At 40.7% G+C, this 18,817-nt stretch overlaps 1 protein-coding gene across 2 annotated transcripts; it reads left to right on the top strand.

Annotated features, from left to right (window-relative positions):
- Positions 1-4,599: 4,599 nt before the first annotated feature.
- Positions 4,600-18,560, top strand: GLRX3 (glutaredoxin 3). 2 transcript variants are annotated; one of them, XM_086899362.1, is made up of 11 exons: positions 4,600-4,971; positions 7,265-7,373; positions 9,362-9,436; positions 10,605-10,806; positions 12,782-12,954; positions 13,238-13,299; positions 14,929-14,986; positions 15,502-15,554; positions 16,344-16,383; positions 16,476-16,568; positions 18,308-18,560. In XM_086899362.1, exons 1-11 carry the CDS (start codon positions 4,904-4,906, stop codon positions 18,356-18,358), a joined length of 984 nt encoding a protein of 327 aa, XP_086755488.1. In that variant the 5' UTR covers positions 4,600-4,903; the 3' UTR covers positions 18,359-18,560. The 2 variants fall into 2 exon arrangements, with proteins under 2 accessions (XP_086755488.1, XP_086755489.1); XM_086899363.1 differs by lacking the exons at positions 4,600-4,971; positions 7,265-7,373 and having other exon boundaries at positions 9,362-10,352; positions 10,548-10,806.
- Positions 18,561-18,817: the final 257 nt, after the last annotated feature.

The following is an 18,817-nucleotide window of genomic DNA, read 5'->3' as shown; positions in this document are numbered from 1 at the left end:
CCCTCCATCCCTCCATCCATCCATCATCCATCCATCCATCCATCATCCCTCCATCCCTCCATCCCTCCATCCCTCCATCCCTCCATCCATCCATCCATCCCTCCATCCCTCCATCCCTCCATCCATCCATCATCCATCCATCCATCTCTCCATCCATCCATCCATCCATCCATCATCCATCATCCATCATCCATCCATCATCCATCATCCATCCATCCATCATCCATCATCCATCATCCATCCATCATCCATCATCCATCCATCCATCATCCATCCATCATCCATCCATCATCCATCCATCATCCATCCATCCCTCCATCCCTCCGTCCCTCCATCCATCATCCATCCATCATCCCTCCATCTCTCCCTCCATCCATCCCTCCATCCCTCCATCTCTCCATCCATCCCTCCATCCATCATCTCTCCATCCCTCCATCCATCATCCCTCCATCTCTCCATCTCTGTGACATCTGACCAGGAAAACTGGTGACCTGCCAGAGCCTTTTCCCAGTGTTCTTCAGTAAATGTTTTAAAATTTCATTTCATTCCTTCATTTTGTTTCTTAATTTAATTTCTTCATTTAATATCAATTCTATTTCAATATCAGAATAATAATAATAATAATAATAATAATAATAATAATAATAATAATAATAATAATAATAATAACAACAACAACAACAACAACAACAACAATAACAATAACAATAACAATAGTACTGGAATAAGAAAGGATATAGCCACATAAGAAAAAGGTTGCTGGGTGTATTCTGAAGTTGCTATTTTTTATTTTACACTGAATAAAAAAATCCTATATATAATAAATAATAATAGTAATAAATAAATAATAAATAAATAGTAATAAATAAATAAATAGTAATAAATAAATAAATAAATCCTATTTCTGGATCAAAACAGAGTGTGGATATATCCCAAATACTTGGCAAGTTCCAGCTACTTCCAAGTGGAATTCCAGTCTCTTTCCTGTTATGCCTTTGTCTATAATAATAACGGAATTAAGCAGCAGGAACTTTTCTGCCATGCAAGAAATTGTGGGATCAGGGACTGGCTAGAAGGGGAATTAGGTTAAAACATCAATATTTCAGGGAATTCCCAGCTGGAACGTGTCAGGCTAAGCCCGTGTCCATAGGGAAGCTGCTGGCACTCCTCCAGCAGGGCACTAAAATGTGGGAATTAGCACATGCACAGGCAGCACAGGATTCTGTGGGAAAGCCGCTGGAAGAGCGCTGTGGGATTTGGGAGCAGCCAAACCTCTTCCCTCAGGGGTTTCTCACCCGGATTTGGGCTCCACATGCATTTCCTGGGACAGGCAGGGCATCATTGGCACTTGCCAGGTTCATTTGTGCCCTGCCTGTCCCAGCCCGAGTCCTTGGCGCTGCCCTGGACGCTCCTGCCAAGGCTCCATATGGGATCCCAGAAATACAGCCGGAGGGGAGAGAGATTTAGCTCTTCCCTGTCTCCGTGGGCCTATCCATTTGGAGCAGCAATCCTCAGCTCTCCCTTCCCAAGGAACCTGCAAAAGGTCTCGGGGAGCTCTCTCAAGGCTGGGGGTTTGATTTACGGGGCAGGGATGGGGTTGGCGTCGGCCACGGAGGGAAGAGATTTATTTCCAGGGGTTCCATCTGTCCCACACCTCATTCCAAGAGCCTCGGCCTCCATCCCATAATGTCTGCAGCCAGAGCCTTGGCATTCCCTCTGCTGAATTCCTGCAGAGCCCAAATTCACCTCTGTTTGTCAGAGCTCATCAGGAACGGGACTGGAATTCCAGCCTTTGCCACGGAAACCTGGCTGCAATACACCCACAGCAAAATTGTATTTGGTAGAGAACCCCAAAGGCAAAAGGATTTCCCCTTGGAAAACTGGAATTCCAAAGGCAAAAGGATTTCCCCTTGGAAAATTGGAACCCCAAAGGCAAAAGGATTTCTCCTTGGAAAATTGGAATTCCAAAGGCAAAAGGATTTCTCCTTGGAAAACTGGAACTCCAAAGGCAAAAGGATTTCCTCTTGGAAAACTGGAATTCCAAAGGCAAAAGGATTTCTCCTTGGAAAATTTGAATTCCAAAGGCAAAAGGATTTTCCCTTGGAAAATTGTTTTGTTTGTGGAATTCCCAGATTTAGCCTCACTAATGGCACAGCACTGGTGTTTTCCCTGTTATTCCATGTGGGATTTTATTTGATTTGAGCTGGGATCTAAAATAAAATTGGGCAAGCCTATTGGTAACACAAGAATTCAGGATTTAAATGAAAATATTTTCTTCAAAACAAATATTTTATGGGGGGAAAACCCCACGTTTTTTCCTTGCTTTGTGAGAGAGGGACAATAAATTTTAAAAGCTCTGAAACTCAGCAAAACAGGGGATAAATTAATATTAATTAAACATTAAATATTAATATTAATATATTAGTATGTAGTATATATAATATAATAAAACATATGATATATTATATTAATATATGAATATATTGTATTATATTATATTATATTATATTATATTATATTATATTATATTATATTATATTATATTATATTATATTATATTATATTATATTATGTTATATATAAATATTAATAGTAATATCAAATATTAATTAAATATTAATTAAATTAATTAAATTAATAAATTAATTAAATATTAATTAATACTAAATAAAGAATTAGGCTTTCTTTCCTCCACTCCCACAGTTTGTACCAGCTAGAATGTATTTATGGAAAATATGTAGTTTTAAGTATTTTTTTTTGTTTTCTTCAAAAGTATTTTAGTCTATAGGAAAAGACAATAAACAGATATTAATTGGTTTTTTTGCATTAATTTGCTTTTCTGAGAATTCAGATAAAACATTGTTGATTCACGTGTCAAAATTTTACATGGAATTTATCCAAGCAGTGACATTTCAGGCTGTTTCATGCCCATCTTTTTTAACAGCACAGAGATCAGAGTGGTCTGGATTCATTTTTGTCTCTTTCTGCATCAGGAGGATTATTGGACACACCAAAATAAATATTCACTGCTCTTATCCACGCTGCAATTCCCATCGCTGGGGTAATCCTGCTCCCAGATTTATGGGCGGCGAGCTCCAGGCTGAGATTCTCATTTCACCTTGACAACATGCCGGGCTCTTTTCCACGGAATATCCTGGCAAACACAAGGAAAAAGGGAATTTGTGAGCCTGAGCAGCAGCCTGGTGTTGCAGAGGGCTCCGGGTGCAGGGAGCAGTGGCTGCACTGGGAGCGGTGACACTGAGGAGATGCAGGGACAGGACACAGGGAGTGGATTTAAGGTGAAAGTGGGGAGATTTCGATGGGGTATCGGGCAGGAGTTGTTCCCTGGGAGGGTGCTGAAGGCCTGGGATGGAATTCCCAGAGTTGGATCCCTGGCAGTGTTATCCCAAGTGGGTTTTTTCCCCGTGGTGTGGAAGAATCCAATCTCCACACAGAGTTTTGGGATTTATTCCCAGCTCTGCACAAAAAGGGCCTGGGCTGATCCCCCAAGCCAGCACACAATTCCAAAAACCTGTCACTTGTGAAAACGAGGTTCACATAACTTTTATAGAATTTAAAAGTTTAATAAAAAAAACAATTAGGAGAAAAAAATAAAGTATACAGATAGGGCCGGGTGTCTCTGCATTCACCTCACTGACAAAGGATTGTCCCTTAAAAACAGAACCCTGCTACATATCCATAAATTCTCATACATATTCATACATTCTTCTGAGCATCTTTGGGGTTCTTCTGTTCAGTTTTCTCTTGCCCCCTTCCCAATAGATCAATGCTCTTGGTGCCATCGAGATTTACATTCCCTGATAGCAGAAATGCAATAAATTCCTCCCCCAGGGTTCTGGTCACTGCTGTCTTCATCTGGATAAGAGAGTTTACAAATGCAGGAGTTCTCCAGCTATATTTATTTTTTTTTTAGTCTTTGGGTTATACAAACAAAAGCAGTTTTTATTTTAATACTATGCCATAGCCTAACATATATGTATTATACTACTATTTCCAAATTTCATCAATAACAGAAATAAAGAAAACCATATTAATACAACAAAATTTCTCATTCTTATACACATAACACTCATTTTAATACTTGCGAAAAGCCAACAATATAAAATGTATCTATAACAAATTTGTTTATAATTTCACCAAACAAAGGCACAAAGGTTCACTTGCTGGCATTCCACATCCCCTAAGTAATTAACGTTCCATGTTAATCCTTCTCCAGCTTCTCACGCCGATTCCCGGTGTTCCTCTCTTTTTGGGGTTTCTCGGCTCGCAGGTGGCCACCGGCTCCCCCTGGAATTCCCTCCTTCCCCAGGGATCCAGCACAGCTGGCCAGCTGTTTTTATCGGCTTCTTCCTTATCTTGGCACTTCTGCCAAATGTCCTCGGCGCCGGCAAATTCTGTATTGCCTGTATCGGTGGGAATCCTCAAATGGCGTTATCCTCCCCTTGGCCTGGGACCGCTGGCCAGCCCCGAACGCCATCCAGGCAAATCCACCGCTGCCGTTCCAGGAGCGGGACATCCCTTGGAGCTCATCCCGCCGCCTAAATCCGCCTTAAATCCGGCTGGCCCACCGACAGACCCGGAACATCCCGGAGCCGCCGCTTTGAGCAGGATTTTACACCGGATTTAGCAGGATTTTACACCGGCACATCCCGGAGGCCCCTCAGGAGCGCTCCGGGCCGGGCTGAGGGACACCGGGAGCAGCCCGGGACACGTGACACGGGGGACACGTGATACAGGACTCACACGTGATACAGAGAGAACACGTGATACAGAGAGGGCACGTGACGCGGGCGGAAGCGCGTGACCGGGCGGAAGCGCGTGACCGGCAGGTGACACCACGTGACCGGCGGGTGACACCACGTGTCCCTCCCTCAGCCCGGCCATGGCGGGCGCGGTGGCGGCCGCGGGCTCCGCCGAGCACTTCCAGCAGCTGCTGCAGCGCCCGGACAGGTGAGGGGACAGCGGGGGAGGCCCCGTTCCTTTGGCCCTTCCCGGTGTCCCGTCCCTCGGTGCCATCCCGGTGTTCCCGTCCCTCGGTGCCATCCCGGTGTCCCCTCCCGGGTCTCCCAGCTCGGGAGGGGCCGGTGCTGCCGCAGCGCTCGGTGAAAGCTGCGCGGGGGAGATGAAAAACCCCAAAACCGAGACACAGCGAGCCCCAGACTGCGCGAGGGCCCGGCCTGGGCTCGGTTTGGGCCTGGCCTGGGCTCGGGGTTTGAGCTCGGTTTGGGCTCGGTTTGGGCCCGGCCCGGGCTCGGTTTGGGCCCGGCCTGGGCTCGGTTTAGGCCCAGCCTGGGCTCGGGGTTTGGCAGCCCCCCGTTCCCCTGGCTCAGCAGCCGGAGGAGCCGCCCTGCAGCAGCTCCTGCCGCAGGGAATTTGGGGCCAGATTGGGTGAATTGGCTGGAAAATCGTACAAACCTGAGCTGCCCTGCGAGCTGGGATTGTCCTGCAACCGTGGAATTGTCAGCAAAACCGCCAGGACATTTCAGTGGGAACAACAGTGACATTTCAATGGGAACAGCAGCGTTTGGGTGTTACTGACACAGAAGTCACTCTGAATTATTCATCTCCTGCTCAGGGTTCTCATTAATCTGCTTTTTTATCTAATGATTAATGACAGGGCTCTGCTTTTCCTCCAGTCACAGCCTGGTTTGGGAGCTGAACGCCCACCCAGGGACACTTTCCATGTCCCAGCCCTGTCCATCCTGTCCTGGAACAATCCCGGTGCTTTTATTCCAGTGTTCCATGCAGGTGTTTAACTTTGGGAGGGAAGAGCTGCATTAATCACCTCTGTAATTGGAGATTTACAGGTGATTAAAAGTGTGGTGCAGTGCCAGCATCAGTTCTTGCAGACAGCAGCAGGAAATGCTGTTAAATGATGGCTCCAGGAAAAAGGAATGGAATTTCTCCCAAACTTCCCCTCCTGGAGCTGTCCTTCAGCTGGATTATTTTGTATTACAGAAGAAACTCAAGTGTCCAAATGAAAACAGCTTCAGGAGCAAACACAGGATTTTAAGGATATTTAAAAAACCCCAGCAGTAATTTTCTCATTGCCTCTGTCACAGAACATCAATCAGTTTTCTGTCTAAAGGAATTGATTATTTTATTTTATCCGTGTTCTTGGAGCCAAGATGAGTTGATAATTCTGATAACTCTTCCTCTGCTTCCCTTGAAAACAGCATTTATAATTACATGTTAATTTCATAGGATTTCTTGTTTCAGAAAATTAACATTTCTTGCATCGGGGTATCAGTAAGTTTGTGTTGTAGAATAAATGTAAATGTTGACATTTAAAGAGAAAATTGGGGATTTTTCATAACCTTTTTGTCCTTGCCCTGTTTAATAGTGGATCTTTCTTTTTTAACCTTGGTTGAATGCAAGGAGCTCTTTGTTTACAATCACTTAAGTGTTTCATTTTGCCAAGTCTTTATTTTTATCTTTCTTAATGTTTTCAGTTACTCTGGCTTTTTTAAGGTGAAATTGCAGCACTCAGAGAGCAGTTCCATTGCAAAATCTGAATTGTTCTGTGAATGAATTAAAAAAAAAATCAAAAAAAACAAAACATCTCCAAAATAGTGCAAATGAATTTAAAATATGTTCTTCCTGGGGATAAAAATGAATATATTGCAGGGATCTTGTGCTTCCCATGCAGCTGTTCCAATTTCCAGTGAACTTCCTTTATTTAGGAATAAAAGGCATGAAGTGGCTTAGAAGTTTTCTAAGTAAATTAATATTAATACACTGTATCTTTAATTCCTTATTCCCATTCTCAGGTGGGTTTGAGCTCTACAAACACAGAGAACAGAACTGAAAATTCCAATATCTTGTCAGTGTTGTCATCCCAGGTGTTTTAGCCCCTGGGAGCTGGTACCCAGTGCAGTGAGATTTCTGCTCACACCTTTGAGAGCTGTGTCCCAATCCCAGACATCCCAGAAAACCTGCAATAAGAAGCTGGAGCTAATGAAAGCAGAAAAACACCATTCCATGGGTTTTGTGCTGCATCATTTGTCTGGATGTTCCCTGGGAAAGAAAGTCCTGGCTGTGCCTTAAAGGTTCTTGGTTTTTTATCTCAGGAAGGCGGCGGGGGAGAGTTTTTACGGAGTGCCCAAGGAATTCCTGGAGGTGGCACTCGGGGCTCAGGTGGGCAGGGAGCAGCTGGCTGGTGATGCTGGGGCCATTCCCAAGCTCTGTGGCTCCAGGATGCCGGAGGTGTTGGCGTTTTCCCAGCAGTGCTGTTTGTCCCCAGGTCCCTGGTGGTTGTGCACTTCTGGGCGCCCTGGGCTCCGCAGTGCGCGCAGATGAACGAGGTGATGGCAGCGCTGGCACGGGAGCACAGCCATGTGGCCTTCGTGCAGGTGAGCCCTGGGGGAGGGAAATATTCCAGAGGAGGGGGGAGGCTCCTCCTGGAGTGCCTGGATGGCCCATTTCAAATGCCCCCTCACATCTGTTATCCCAGAGGTGCTGCTGCTGTCAGGGAATCCTGGAGTTCTTTGGGTGGGAAAGGACCGGAGAGCCCACCCAGTGCCATGCCTGCCATGGGCAGAGACACTTTCCCCTGTCCCGGGGGATTCAGCCTTGGAGATGTTGCTGGTTCAGGGATCTTGGGATTCCCAAAGTGACCCTTCAGGAAGCTGAATTCAGCCCCTGCAGTGTTGTCACTCTGCTTTGTGAGACCCTCTGCACATCCCACTGAGATCCAGGGGAAGGAAAAAGGAATTCACTTCATCCGTGTGCTGTTGGTTTTAAAGCAGATTTCTCTGGTTAATGAGACACTTGTGGGATGATGAGGGCAGGGAGCAATGGAGCAGCCAGCTGTGTGTGAGCATTTTAATGTGATTTTTACAGCCTTTAGGATATGTGTCTGGTTTTTTTTAATGATTCCTCTCAGTTGGTATTTGTAAAACAGGACAGAATTATTTTACTGGTATTTTATGACTTACAGCTTCAAAAGACTAATTTTCAACATATTGCAAATTCAAGATGTTTAAATTTACCTAGAGTTTAGAAGCTTTTACTCAGCCCAACTAAGTCTGAAATCTCTCAGTTGCCTTTTTATTATTCCTATATTATTTATGATCTTTATTATTCAGCTGTAATTTATTTTTTAATAACGAGGTTCCAAAGTCATCCAGGGCTGTAAAACCAAGATAGTTGCACCCCCTTAACTTCCCTCCTCCCAGTAAATAAATATAAATGTAATAAATACTGGTGTTCTTGCTTAGAGAAAATAAGCTGATAAAAATTCTTGGGTGAATTTTACTGATACATTTTGGAGGGAGGAGCTCCTCAAGAGGAATATATGATATAATATATTATATGTTTCATTTTGGCAGTTCCTGGCGGGATTTTTGTATTCCAGAATATCCAGCCTGCCTTTGAGTTGGCCAGCACCTGTCACCTCCTCAGATGTTTGGTTGAAATCAGTGTGTTCACATCCCAGAACACTCACAAACAACATTTTGGGAAGCTGTGCCACTAAGAGCAACTTCCTGACATACAAAGTGAAATCTGTTCTGTGTCATGTGGAACATAAATATCCAAGCAGGAAATTTTGCTGGGAAAGATAATGGGTATTAGAGGTGGAAGTCATCATTTACCCCTGGAGAAAGAATCAATAATTGGAATTATCTGTTCTCTTTTAATTATATATAATTTTGAATGCAAGTTTTCATTTTCCAGCTGTAGTTTCCCAGCTGATTCTGTTAGAGTGGTGATTTGCAGGGGCTCAGTTCTGCTGCTCCTGCTTTGCCTCTCTAATTAGTGGGTTCATTAAGAGCCCGTGTAGCTCAGAATCTGAACCAGTGGAGATAAATGTTCATAGCAAATCCCTGCATGATGAAAATGGGAGCAGTAATCCCAGGCTGGGCACTCAGCAGCCTCGCAGGAGTTAAAAATCAAGTTCAGCCTCGTTTTTCCTCGGAGTTTGCAGGAGGCTGCAGATGTCAGGGGTGATATAGAGCCCCCCAAAGGGGCACAAAAGAACTTTTGTGATGGTGACATAACTGGGGGGCAGTGATTTATGGATTCCAATATAGCAGGAGCTGCACAGGATTGAAAATTTACTACATCAGGAGTGCACCAAAAATTTTATTCGCAGCCTCCGGGCATCTTTTGAAATGTGCAACAAAATAAAAACCTCTGAACCTGTTTTGACACCGTGGAGGTTCCATGGCAGCCCAGAGAGTCTCATTTAAATGCAAATGTCCTACAAACTTCAGCAGCAGATCCTGTTTAAATGGATAAAATGCCAGGGAGAACATTCCAGGATTGACACTCACGGTGAAACTTTAAAGAGGATTATGAAAATAATTCGGGGTTGGGTTTTTTTTGGTTTGTTTTTTAGCTGGAAGCTGAGGCTGTGCCTGAAGTGTCTGAAAAATATGGAATTAGTTCTGTTCCAACGTTCCTGTTCTTTAAGGTAAGTGGAAATGGATTAGGAGGAAATGAATTTAAGAGAAAATGGGTTTAAGAGAAAATAGAATCCATGTGGACTCTTAATACTTTTGTAATTCTCTAGCAGAACTGTAGGAGCTTTCTCAGTGAGGAAACACTTCTGGAACTGATTGAAGTCTATCCAGTGGAACCTAAAAATGGAGATAGAAATGGTTTTTGCACTTTGTATGGAATATTTCAGGGCTTCCTTAAGTGCTTTGGGATTCATACATGGTTTTTTAGTTGTTGTACTTGGGTTAAAAAATTTACAGCAGTGTTTGTTTGTGTTGTAGTTGGAAAAATCCCCAAGTAAATACAGTAATAATAGAAATACCAATTCTGTTTGGGTGCTATTTGCCTGTGATGACAAAATTGATAATATTTTCTTTAATAAGTATTTCTAGAGGCAAACTTGCTGCTGTTACTGATGGAGTGGCTCCCTAGAACAGAGGCCAGAGCAGATTAAAAGAATAAAGTGGGTATTTATTAAAGGCCTTCAGTAGCTGCACCTTGGGCAGTCAGAAGCCTCTGAGGGGCTGGACAATGGTCATGTGTTTCACACAATTACAAGTTTGCTCCATTTACATATCAGGGGTTAATGCTCCAATTCCAGCTTCAGCTAATGAAGTCATTTACCCCCAGTTTGCTCCCCTAAAATTCACTTGTGTTTTTACTTTTGGGGCCTGAGGCTGTGGGGTGTGCTTGAGTTTCAGGTTTAGAGGGGCTGTTTTGTCTGCCCAAAATGTGACAGGTAAGAAGACTCTGTCAGGAGCTCAGAGTTAGGCACTAATGCAGCCCAGGAAGGCCCTGGGAACGCAGACCTTCCCTGGAAAGCCGGCCTTTTCCCGGCTGCCTTTTCCCGGCTGCCTTTTCCTGGTTCCTTTTCCTGGTTCCTTTTCCTGGTTCCTTTTCCTGGTTCCTTTTCCTGGTTCCTTTTCCTGGTTCCTTTTCCTGGTTCCTTTTCCTGGTTCCTTTTCCTGGTTCCTTTTCCTGGTTCCTTTTCCTGGTTCCTTTTCCTGGTTCCTTTTCCTGGTTCCTTTTCCTGGGTCCTTTTCCTGGGTCCTTTTCCTGGTTCCTTTTCCTGGTTCCTTTTCCAGGTTCCTTTGCCGTGTTTTCAGTCCCTCCCGTGCTGAAGGCTGTGTTTTTCCCTGCAGAATTCCCAGAAGGTGGACAGGCTGGATGGCGCGCACGCTCCGGAGCTGGCGCAGAAGGTGCAGCGGCACGCGGCCGGCGCTGCCCCCGCCGCCGGCCCCGCCGCCTCCGCCCAGGAGCAGCTGCACGCCCGCCTGAGGAAACTCATCAACGCTGCCCCCTGCATGCTCTTCATGAAGGGCTCTCCCAAAGAGCCTCGCTGCGGTGAGGTTCTGCTGGGGTCTCTCTGTGGTTTGGAGGCATGGCTTTGTGATTCCATGGCTCTGTGATTCCATGGTTCCCTGGCTCTGTGATTCCATGGTTCTGTGATTCCATGGTTCCCTGGCTCTGTGATTCCCTGGCTCTGTGATTCCATGGTTCCATGGCTCTGTGATTCCCTGGCTTTGTGATTCCATGGCTTTGTGATTCCATGGTTCCATGGCTCTGTGATTCCATGGCTCTGTGATTCCATGGTTCCATGGCTCTGTGATTCCATGGTTCCATGGCTCTGTGATTCCATGGCTCTGTGATTCCATGGCTCTGTGATTCCATGGCTCTGTGATTCCATGGCTCTGTGATTCCATGGCTCTGTGATTCCATGGCTCTGTGATTCCCTGGCTCTGTGATCCCATGGTTCCATGGCTCTGTGATTCCCTGGCTCTGTGATTCCATGGTTCCATGGCTCTGTGATTCCATGGCTCTGTGATCCCATGGCTCTGTGATTCCATGGTTCCATGGCTCTGTGATTCCATGGCTCTGTGATTCCATGGCTCTGTGATTCCATGGTTTCATGGCTCTGTGATTCCATGGTTCCATGGCTCTGTGATTCCCTGGCTCTGTGATTCCCTGGCTCTGTGATTCCATGGTTCCATGGCTCTGTGATTCCATGGCTCTGTGATCCCATGGCTCTGTGATTCCATGGTTCCATGGCTCTGTGATTCCATGGCTCTGTGATCCCATGGCTCTGTGATTCCATGGTTTCATGGCTCTGTGATTCCATGGTTCCATGGCTCTGTAATTCCCTGGCTCTGTTGGTTCCATGGTTCTGTAAAATCCCCTGAGAGAGGCTGGGCAGAGCCAGGGAGGGAAGGAGCCACAGAGCTGAGTCTGATCCATCCCAAACCCGAGGGCACTTCCATCCTTGCCCCAAATAAACATTGATTTTTTATTCTTTTATTCAAGCCTTTAAGCCTTGTCTCCTTCTCTCTTTTTTTAATTTAACGTTTGTGTAAAGGTTTCCATTTGCACAGCCTTTGGGGGAATTCTTGGAGGGAATTGGAAGGGTTGCAGACCTGGCAAAGATACAAAACCTGATTATTGTGTTGATTGAGGGGCAGATTCTGCTGGATCCTCTCTCTGAACGATGTGATTGTGTTGCCTGGGACTTGGAAAATTCATTAATATTAAACTTGCCATACCTACAACTCTTTACAAATAACGTGACAATTTTCTCAGGGAAAAAGATGCTTAGTTACAAAAAAGGGAGAAACTTTTCTCCTCAGGATGGCCACTTCTAAACACATAAAGTCTTGTAAAATCAGAATATTCAGTGCTAAATACGCTGCTGAGGGTGTTGATATGAAAATCTGCCAGAAAAGAAAATAAAACATGGTATGAAGGTCTCACAGGGGTAGTAAAAGAGCATTAAATACTCAGGAGAACATAAAAAATATAAAGCAATAAAAAGGAATTTACCTTTTAGGTGAAGTAAGAAAGGATCCTCCTAAAGTAGAATAGTAGAAAATATAAATAAATATAAATGTAATAAATACATATACAATGTAAAACAATGTAATACAATGTAATACAATGTAATGCAATGTAATACAATGTAATGCAATGTAAAAATAATGTAAAACAATTATATATAATGTAATATATAATTAATATGCTATATTTTATAATATAATATACTATAGTATACTAGAGTACAATATATATAATATATATAATATAATATAATAAATATGTATATATAATAGAAATATAAATAAAGTCCAGTTTTTAAGCTAAACTAGTAGGAACATTAATAAATAATAAAGAAACCAACAGTAATAAATACCTAAACAGAAATGGTATTAAATGGTATTTTCCTGGTCTTAAATAGCTTTTTTTTTCCCTTTTATCTTGTTTGAAGCTGTCAATAAACCAGAATATCACCCAGAGGTGTTTTGATCCCATTTAATTCCCTTTTTTTTAGGCTTCAGCAAGCAGATGGTGGAAATCCTGACCAAGCACGGCGTCGCCTTCAGCAGCTTCGATATTTTCTCAGACGAGGAGGTTCGGCAGGGGCTGAAAACTTTCTCCAACTGGCCAACCTACCCTCAGCTCTACGTGTCTGGGGAGCTCATCGGGGGCCTGGACATCATCAAGGTCACTCTGCAGTTCTCTCACCTTTCTGCATTGCCATAAATGCCTTTTTTTGCTTTTCAATGTCACTCTGTGCAATTCTCTCACCTTTCTGCATTGCCATAAATGCCTTTTTTTGCTTTTCAGTGTCAGTGCAGTTCTCTCACCTTTCTGCATTGCCATAAATGCCTTTTTTTGCTTTTCAATGTCAGTGCAATTCCCTCACCTTTCTGCATTGCCATAAATGCCTTGTTCTTGCTTTTCCCACCTCATTTTTTGGCTTTTTCTCCCCCTCTAATTTTCTCAGGAGCTCGAGGCATCAGGAGAGCTGGACACAATCTGCCCAAAGGCCCAGAAGTTGGAGGACAGGTGGGTGAATTATAACAATTTTTGAGTTGTTTTTTTATTATGTTCAGATAGGAGAAACCCCCTGGAAATTCCTACTTTATTGGAAGCACCTCAAGAATTTATTGACTTACAGAATTCCTGCAGTTTTTCAATGTCTCTTGGGGTTTGTGCATTAAAGTCCAAGAGTCTTTACTTATATTTGTGGTTTAATTTCTGCTTATCTATTTATATATTTATACATCTGTTTTTATATGTATGTATCTATACATCTGTAGATGCCTGTATATATTTATATATGTCTCTCTATATATAAATATATATTTATATATATATAAATAGATATATGTATATAAAATATCTATTTATATATTTATTTTTGTGTAGCTATTTATATAGTTATATAGTTTATATAGTTATAAATTATCTATATTTTTATATAGCTACTTATATATCTATTCATATATTTCATATCTATATATCTATATTGTTATAATAGATATTTATATACTTATCTCTATACTGACAGAAATTATTTGTATCTATATAAAGATAAATATTATATTAACATAAATTATATATTATTACATTAATAAATATTTTATATTATATTAATATATATTGTATATATAATTTTTGTATCTATATATTTCTATTTATGTATCTGTTTATTTATGTGTATATCTATTTATATAGATGTATCCACATATTTATAAATCTATATATCTATGTATTTTTAAATCTATATATTTCTATTTATATATCTGTATATATTTACTTAAATATATAGATAGATAGATACATATAGATTTATATATATAAATATAGATAAATTCCTTCTTGTCTCATTTTAAGAATTTATTCTTTGGGAATAACTGGGAAAATCATCTTTTTAAGCTTTTTCCAGCTTTATTTGCCACAGATTTCCCAGCTCTGGTGTCCCTGCCTGGTTCTTCTCCCTCCTCAGTGCAGAAAGAATTTAATAAATCCCATTTCAAAGTGGTGATTAATAATAATCCCATCATTCTAAATTTTAGGGATTTATTCATTCCTTCCAAATTTGTCCTGTGCCTTGGGTTCCTTTACTTTGCAGTTCTTCCCCTGAGGGCACAAACCCCAATTAATGTTTTTAGCAGAGATTAAATTGCAGATAACGGTGGATGGGCTCACCTTTAAAAACTTACTTTTTGTGGCCTCTAAAAACTTATTTTTTTAAAGCCTTTTAGCCCCTTCCTGTGCTGTTTAAGGATTTTATTAAGAAATTCAACATTTTCTGGCCAGTTCTGGGTGGAAGTTTGCAAATTGCACAAGCAGTAACTCCATTTAAATGGAATTTTTTCGCTCTGCACAAACTTTTTAGGGAAAGAAGGGAATGGGAAATGTTCCTCTGCTTCCCAAAAGGTTTTAAGGGTCCCTTAAAAAAACCTTCCCAAGTTTTTTTTAGGTTAAAACACTCCATGAAATGTGTTTTTAAGGAGCAGCTTGGGGAAGTTTTAGGGATGTTTTTAACCAACCTGAGATGGATTCCTGCTGGGAATGGGATTCTCTCCTGACCCATCCAATGGGGAATTCTTGGAGATTCATCCATTTATTCATTTCCACTTCTGCATTTTGTCTGGGGTGATAACCAAGGTATTTTCTGTCTTTTTGTAGGCTTAAATCCTTGATAAACAAAGCTCCTGTCATGCTCTTTATGAAGGGAAACAAACAGGTAACGTGGAGTGCTCCAGGAAATATTGAATTTTCACCTTGTTCTTCCTTGATTCAAATCACTGCTGCTTTTATTTGATGCTTCTATAAACCACAGAACAGCCCCTGTTTTTATTATTGCTGAATAGTACCTAAATATTAGATATTTCTATTAATATCTATTAATATAGATAATAACACCTGTTAATATCTAAAAATTGCTGGGTGGTTTTTGTCCTTCCGTGAAGAGTTGGCAGTGGATGTTAATTATTCATTATAATTAATTATAATGATAATAAATAGAACAAGCTGCTGTTTTGTTTGTTAGTTTATTGTTGTGGTGAATCAAGGCAGTGATGCCTCAAAATAAAGCAGATTTATTCCCATAAATCCATAAAAATCATGAGATAAAGGATGGAAAAGGGATTAAGGAATGACTCATCCAGCAAAAAAAAATTGGGAATTGCTGTAGTGTAGCTGGAATTCCATGGATTAAAAAAAGCAGAGACCTTTGAACATTTGTATTTTACATTTTAGATGGCAAAATGTGGCTTCAGCAAGCAAATCCTAGAAATCATGAATAACACTGGGTAGGTCACGGGCTTTGAGTTTGGGTTTCAAAACTGTATTTTATGGCAAATATATTAGAAAATGTGTGTGGAATTATTCCCCAAATGTAAGTTTTTCTTTTTAAGTAAAATTGAAGGGTTTTCTGAGAATTTTAATGGGTTTTTTTATAAATTATTGAGGAGTTTTTTGATAATTTTGAGGATTCTTTCAGTATTTTTTTGAGAATTTTGAAGGGATCTTGACAATTTTGAGGGATTCTGATAGAATTTGGAGGAATTTTTGAAAATTTTTGAGCGTTTTTGGTGAGAATTTTGAGTGTTTTCAAGATTTTTGAGTGTTTTTGCAAGATTTTGGGGTTTCTCTGTGAGAATTTTGAGGGGATTTTATGGGACTTTTCAGGGTTTTTGTGATAATTTTGAGAGGTTTTGAGTATTTTTAAGGTCTTTAAAAAATCTTGATGTTTTGAGACTCTTGAGGGTTTTTTGAGACTTTTGAGGGGTTTTTTTTTGATACTTAGGAGAGATTTTTTTTGAGAATTTTTAGGGTTTTTTTTAAAAATTTTGAGAGTTTTTAAAAAACCTTGATATTTTAGAACTTGGAATGGTAATTTGAGTATTTTGAAGGCTCTTTGAGAATTTTTTGAGCATTTGGGGGGTTTTTTAAAAGAATCTCGAGGCTTTAAAAATTTTCTTGGAGCATTTTGAGACATTCCTTTGCAAATTTGGGGGTTTTTTGCTGTTTTTTTGAGCATTTCTTCACATCTCCCCTGTCATTAATATGAATATTCTCATTTTTTCCCCTCTCCTCAGCGTGGATTACGAGACTTTTGACATCCTGGAGGACGAGGAGGTAACAGAAGCTCCCCAGCCCTGGGGGTTCATTTCCCTGCTGCCTTTTCCTGAGCTGAAATTCCCAATTCCCAATTCCATTTCATTTTCCAGGTGCGCCAAGGCCTGAAATCCTTTTCCAACTGGCCCACGTACCCGCAGCTCTACGTCAAGGGGGAGCTGGTTGGGGGGCTGGACATTGTCAAGGTAGGAATTGGATTTATTTGCAATAAAAACTCAATTTATAGGAATTTGCTTGCCTGTCTCCCACTGAATTCCTGTGCTTTTCCAGGAAAAAGTCCATTTTTGCCCCTTTTTGTTTTGCACTTTTCTCGTCCTTAATCTTGCTCCTGATGTTGGTATTTTTTCCAAGAAAACATTCCTGGGAAAAAGGGAATTTTATTGGAATTGTTGGAGCAGCCCCAGAGTTCCCAAATCCTCCTGAGCCCATTCCTGCCTGAAGGCTCAATCAATAAATCCCATTTAATTCTAAAAAAATACTGGTACCACTTAAATTCCAGAGATTTGTTTGATTTATTTCAAAGTGTGAGGATTGTTTCAATTCCATAGACTCATTTTATTTATGTAGATTAATGTTGCTTAAAGTATATGGGTTAATTTTATTTACAAAGATTAATGTTACTTAAATTACATCATTTTCTTTTATTTATAAAAATTACTTCAATTACATAGATTAATTTTACTTATATAGATTAATTTTACTTAAAGTAAACAGATTTTTATTTATTTAATAAGTGTAGAGATTGCTTCAATTATTATATCAATTTATTATTTAAATTATTATATTAAATTATTATATTAATATTTTTATATAGATTATTTTTACCTAAATTCTATACATTAAATTTATGTATATAGATTAATTTAAATGATATAGATTAATTCTATTTCTATAGATTAATTTCACTTCAAGTATGCAGGTTAATTTTATTTATTTAACAAGTGTAGGGATTGCTTTACTTGTATTGATTAATTTTATTTATAGAGATTAATTTTATTTATATAGATTAATTTTATTTATAGAGATTAATTTTACTTAAAGTATATAGATTAATTCTGTTTATTTAACAAGTGTAGGGATTGCTTCAATTACACAGATTAATTTTGCTTACATTTTATAGATTAACTTTATTTATAGATTTATTTTAGTTATTTATTTAGGGGATTAAATAAATAAAATGAGATAATTGCAGAAGTGAGGGGGCTTTTTGGGTGCTCAGGAAGGGGAGATGTTGTAAAATCCTTTTTTCTCTGGTATTCCAGTGTAATTCCTCCCTTTGCATCCTTGTGCTGTTTGAATTCACCCTGATGTACAGGAATGCTGTCACTGGTTTAAATCTCATTTTTTAATAGGGAATAAAAGAAGGGAGAGTTGTTTATTCCAAGATGTGGGAAAAGGAGAATATCCCTCCTTGTTTTCCAGGCCTTTCCTGGTGTTCTTGGCCAGTTCCCAGCCCTGTAATTTGAATTTCAGTCCCCAGGGTGTGCTGGGCTGGCACCCCTTGCTCAGAATCCACAGGAAATTTTATTTTCTGGTTGGGTTTTATGGATGGGAGGCACAAAATCCATCCAGGGATGGCGTTTCCTCCTTTGGGGTTTGAAAGTTTTGTGGGAGCCTGGAATGGGTCTGGAATTCCAGCTGGGAGGAGATCCAGGAATACCAACCAGAACTTTCAAGGTGGGATTTTCCACTTCAGAATTTTGTCTTTTTCACTAAATACACTCAAACCAGGATTTATATATCAATAAATATAATATATGAAATATAAATGTAATATAAATTACTTCATAAACCTCAGAGTGGTGGCCAAGAGGGACCTCTAGAGAGGCATCAATGCATTCCCTGCTGCCAGGGACTATTTCCCGATGGAATCCCGTTGGATAATCCCAAAAAACTCCCTAATTGCTGCATTTCTGTCTTTCAGGAGCTGAAGGAAAGTGGGGAATTGCTGCCTGTGCTGAAGGGGGAGAACTAATGGGGAGGACATCAGTGGGAAGAGAAATCCCTGGAACAGCTTTCCAGTTGGAGATTGTCCTGGAGAAGTAACCTCAGCCCTGAGGAGCAGCAGGAGGGAAAACAGACAGGAAATAAATATAAATATTCTCTGTATTTCACCTGTATGACAAGGGGTTTCGCTGGAGACACACAAAGGTCAATTAAAATCCAGTGCTCCAGGATTTGGGCTGTTGGGATTTCATTATTTGCACCCCAGAATTATTCTGTCCATCCCAGAATTATTGAAGGTGAAATTTGCAACTTGGGTTTTTTTTTTTTTGGGCTCGGTTCTGACTGGGGGAATATTAATGGAGCATCATCTTTTCCTGCCCCTCTTAATTACTCCCATGTCTAATGAACAGGAAAATCACCCAGCACGGCTTTAGGGAGTTATTAATGAGCTGCAGCTCATTTGCCCTCTGCAAACTCGTTAATTGCT

The sequence above is a fragment of the Cyanistes caeruleus genome, chromosome 8, assembly GCF_971803275.1.
Source record: "Cyanistes caeruleus chromosome 8, bCyaCae1.hap1.1, whole genome shotgun sequence".
In the NCBI taxonomy this organism is placed as follows: Eukaryota; Metazoa; Chordata; class Aves; order Passeriformes; family Paridae; genus Cyanistes; species Cyanistes caeruleus.
The sequence above is the reverse complement of the archived record's forward strand: the minus strand, read 5'-3'. Positions and strand labels throughout refer to the sequence as shown.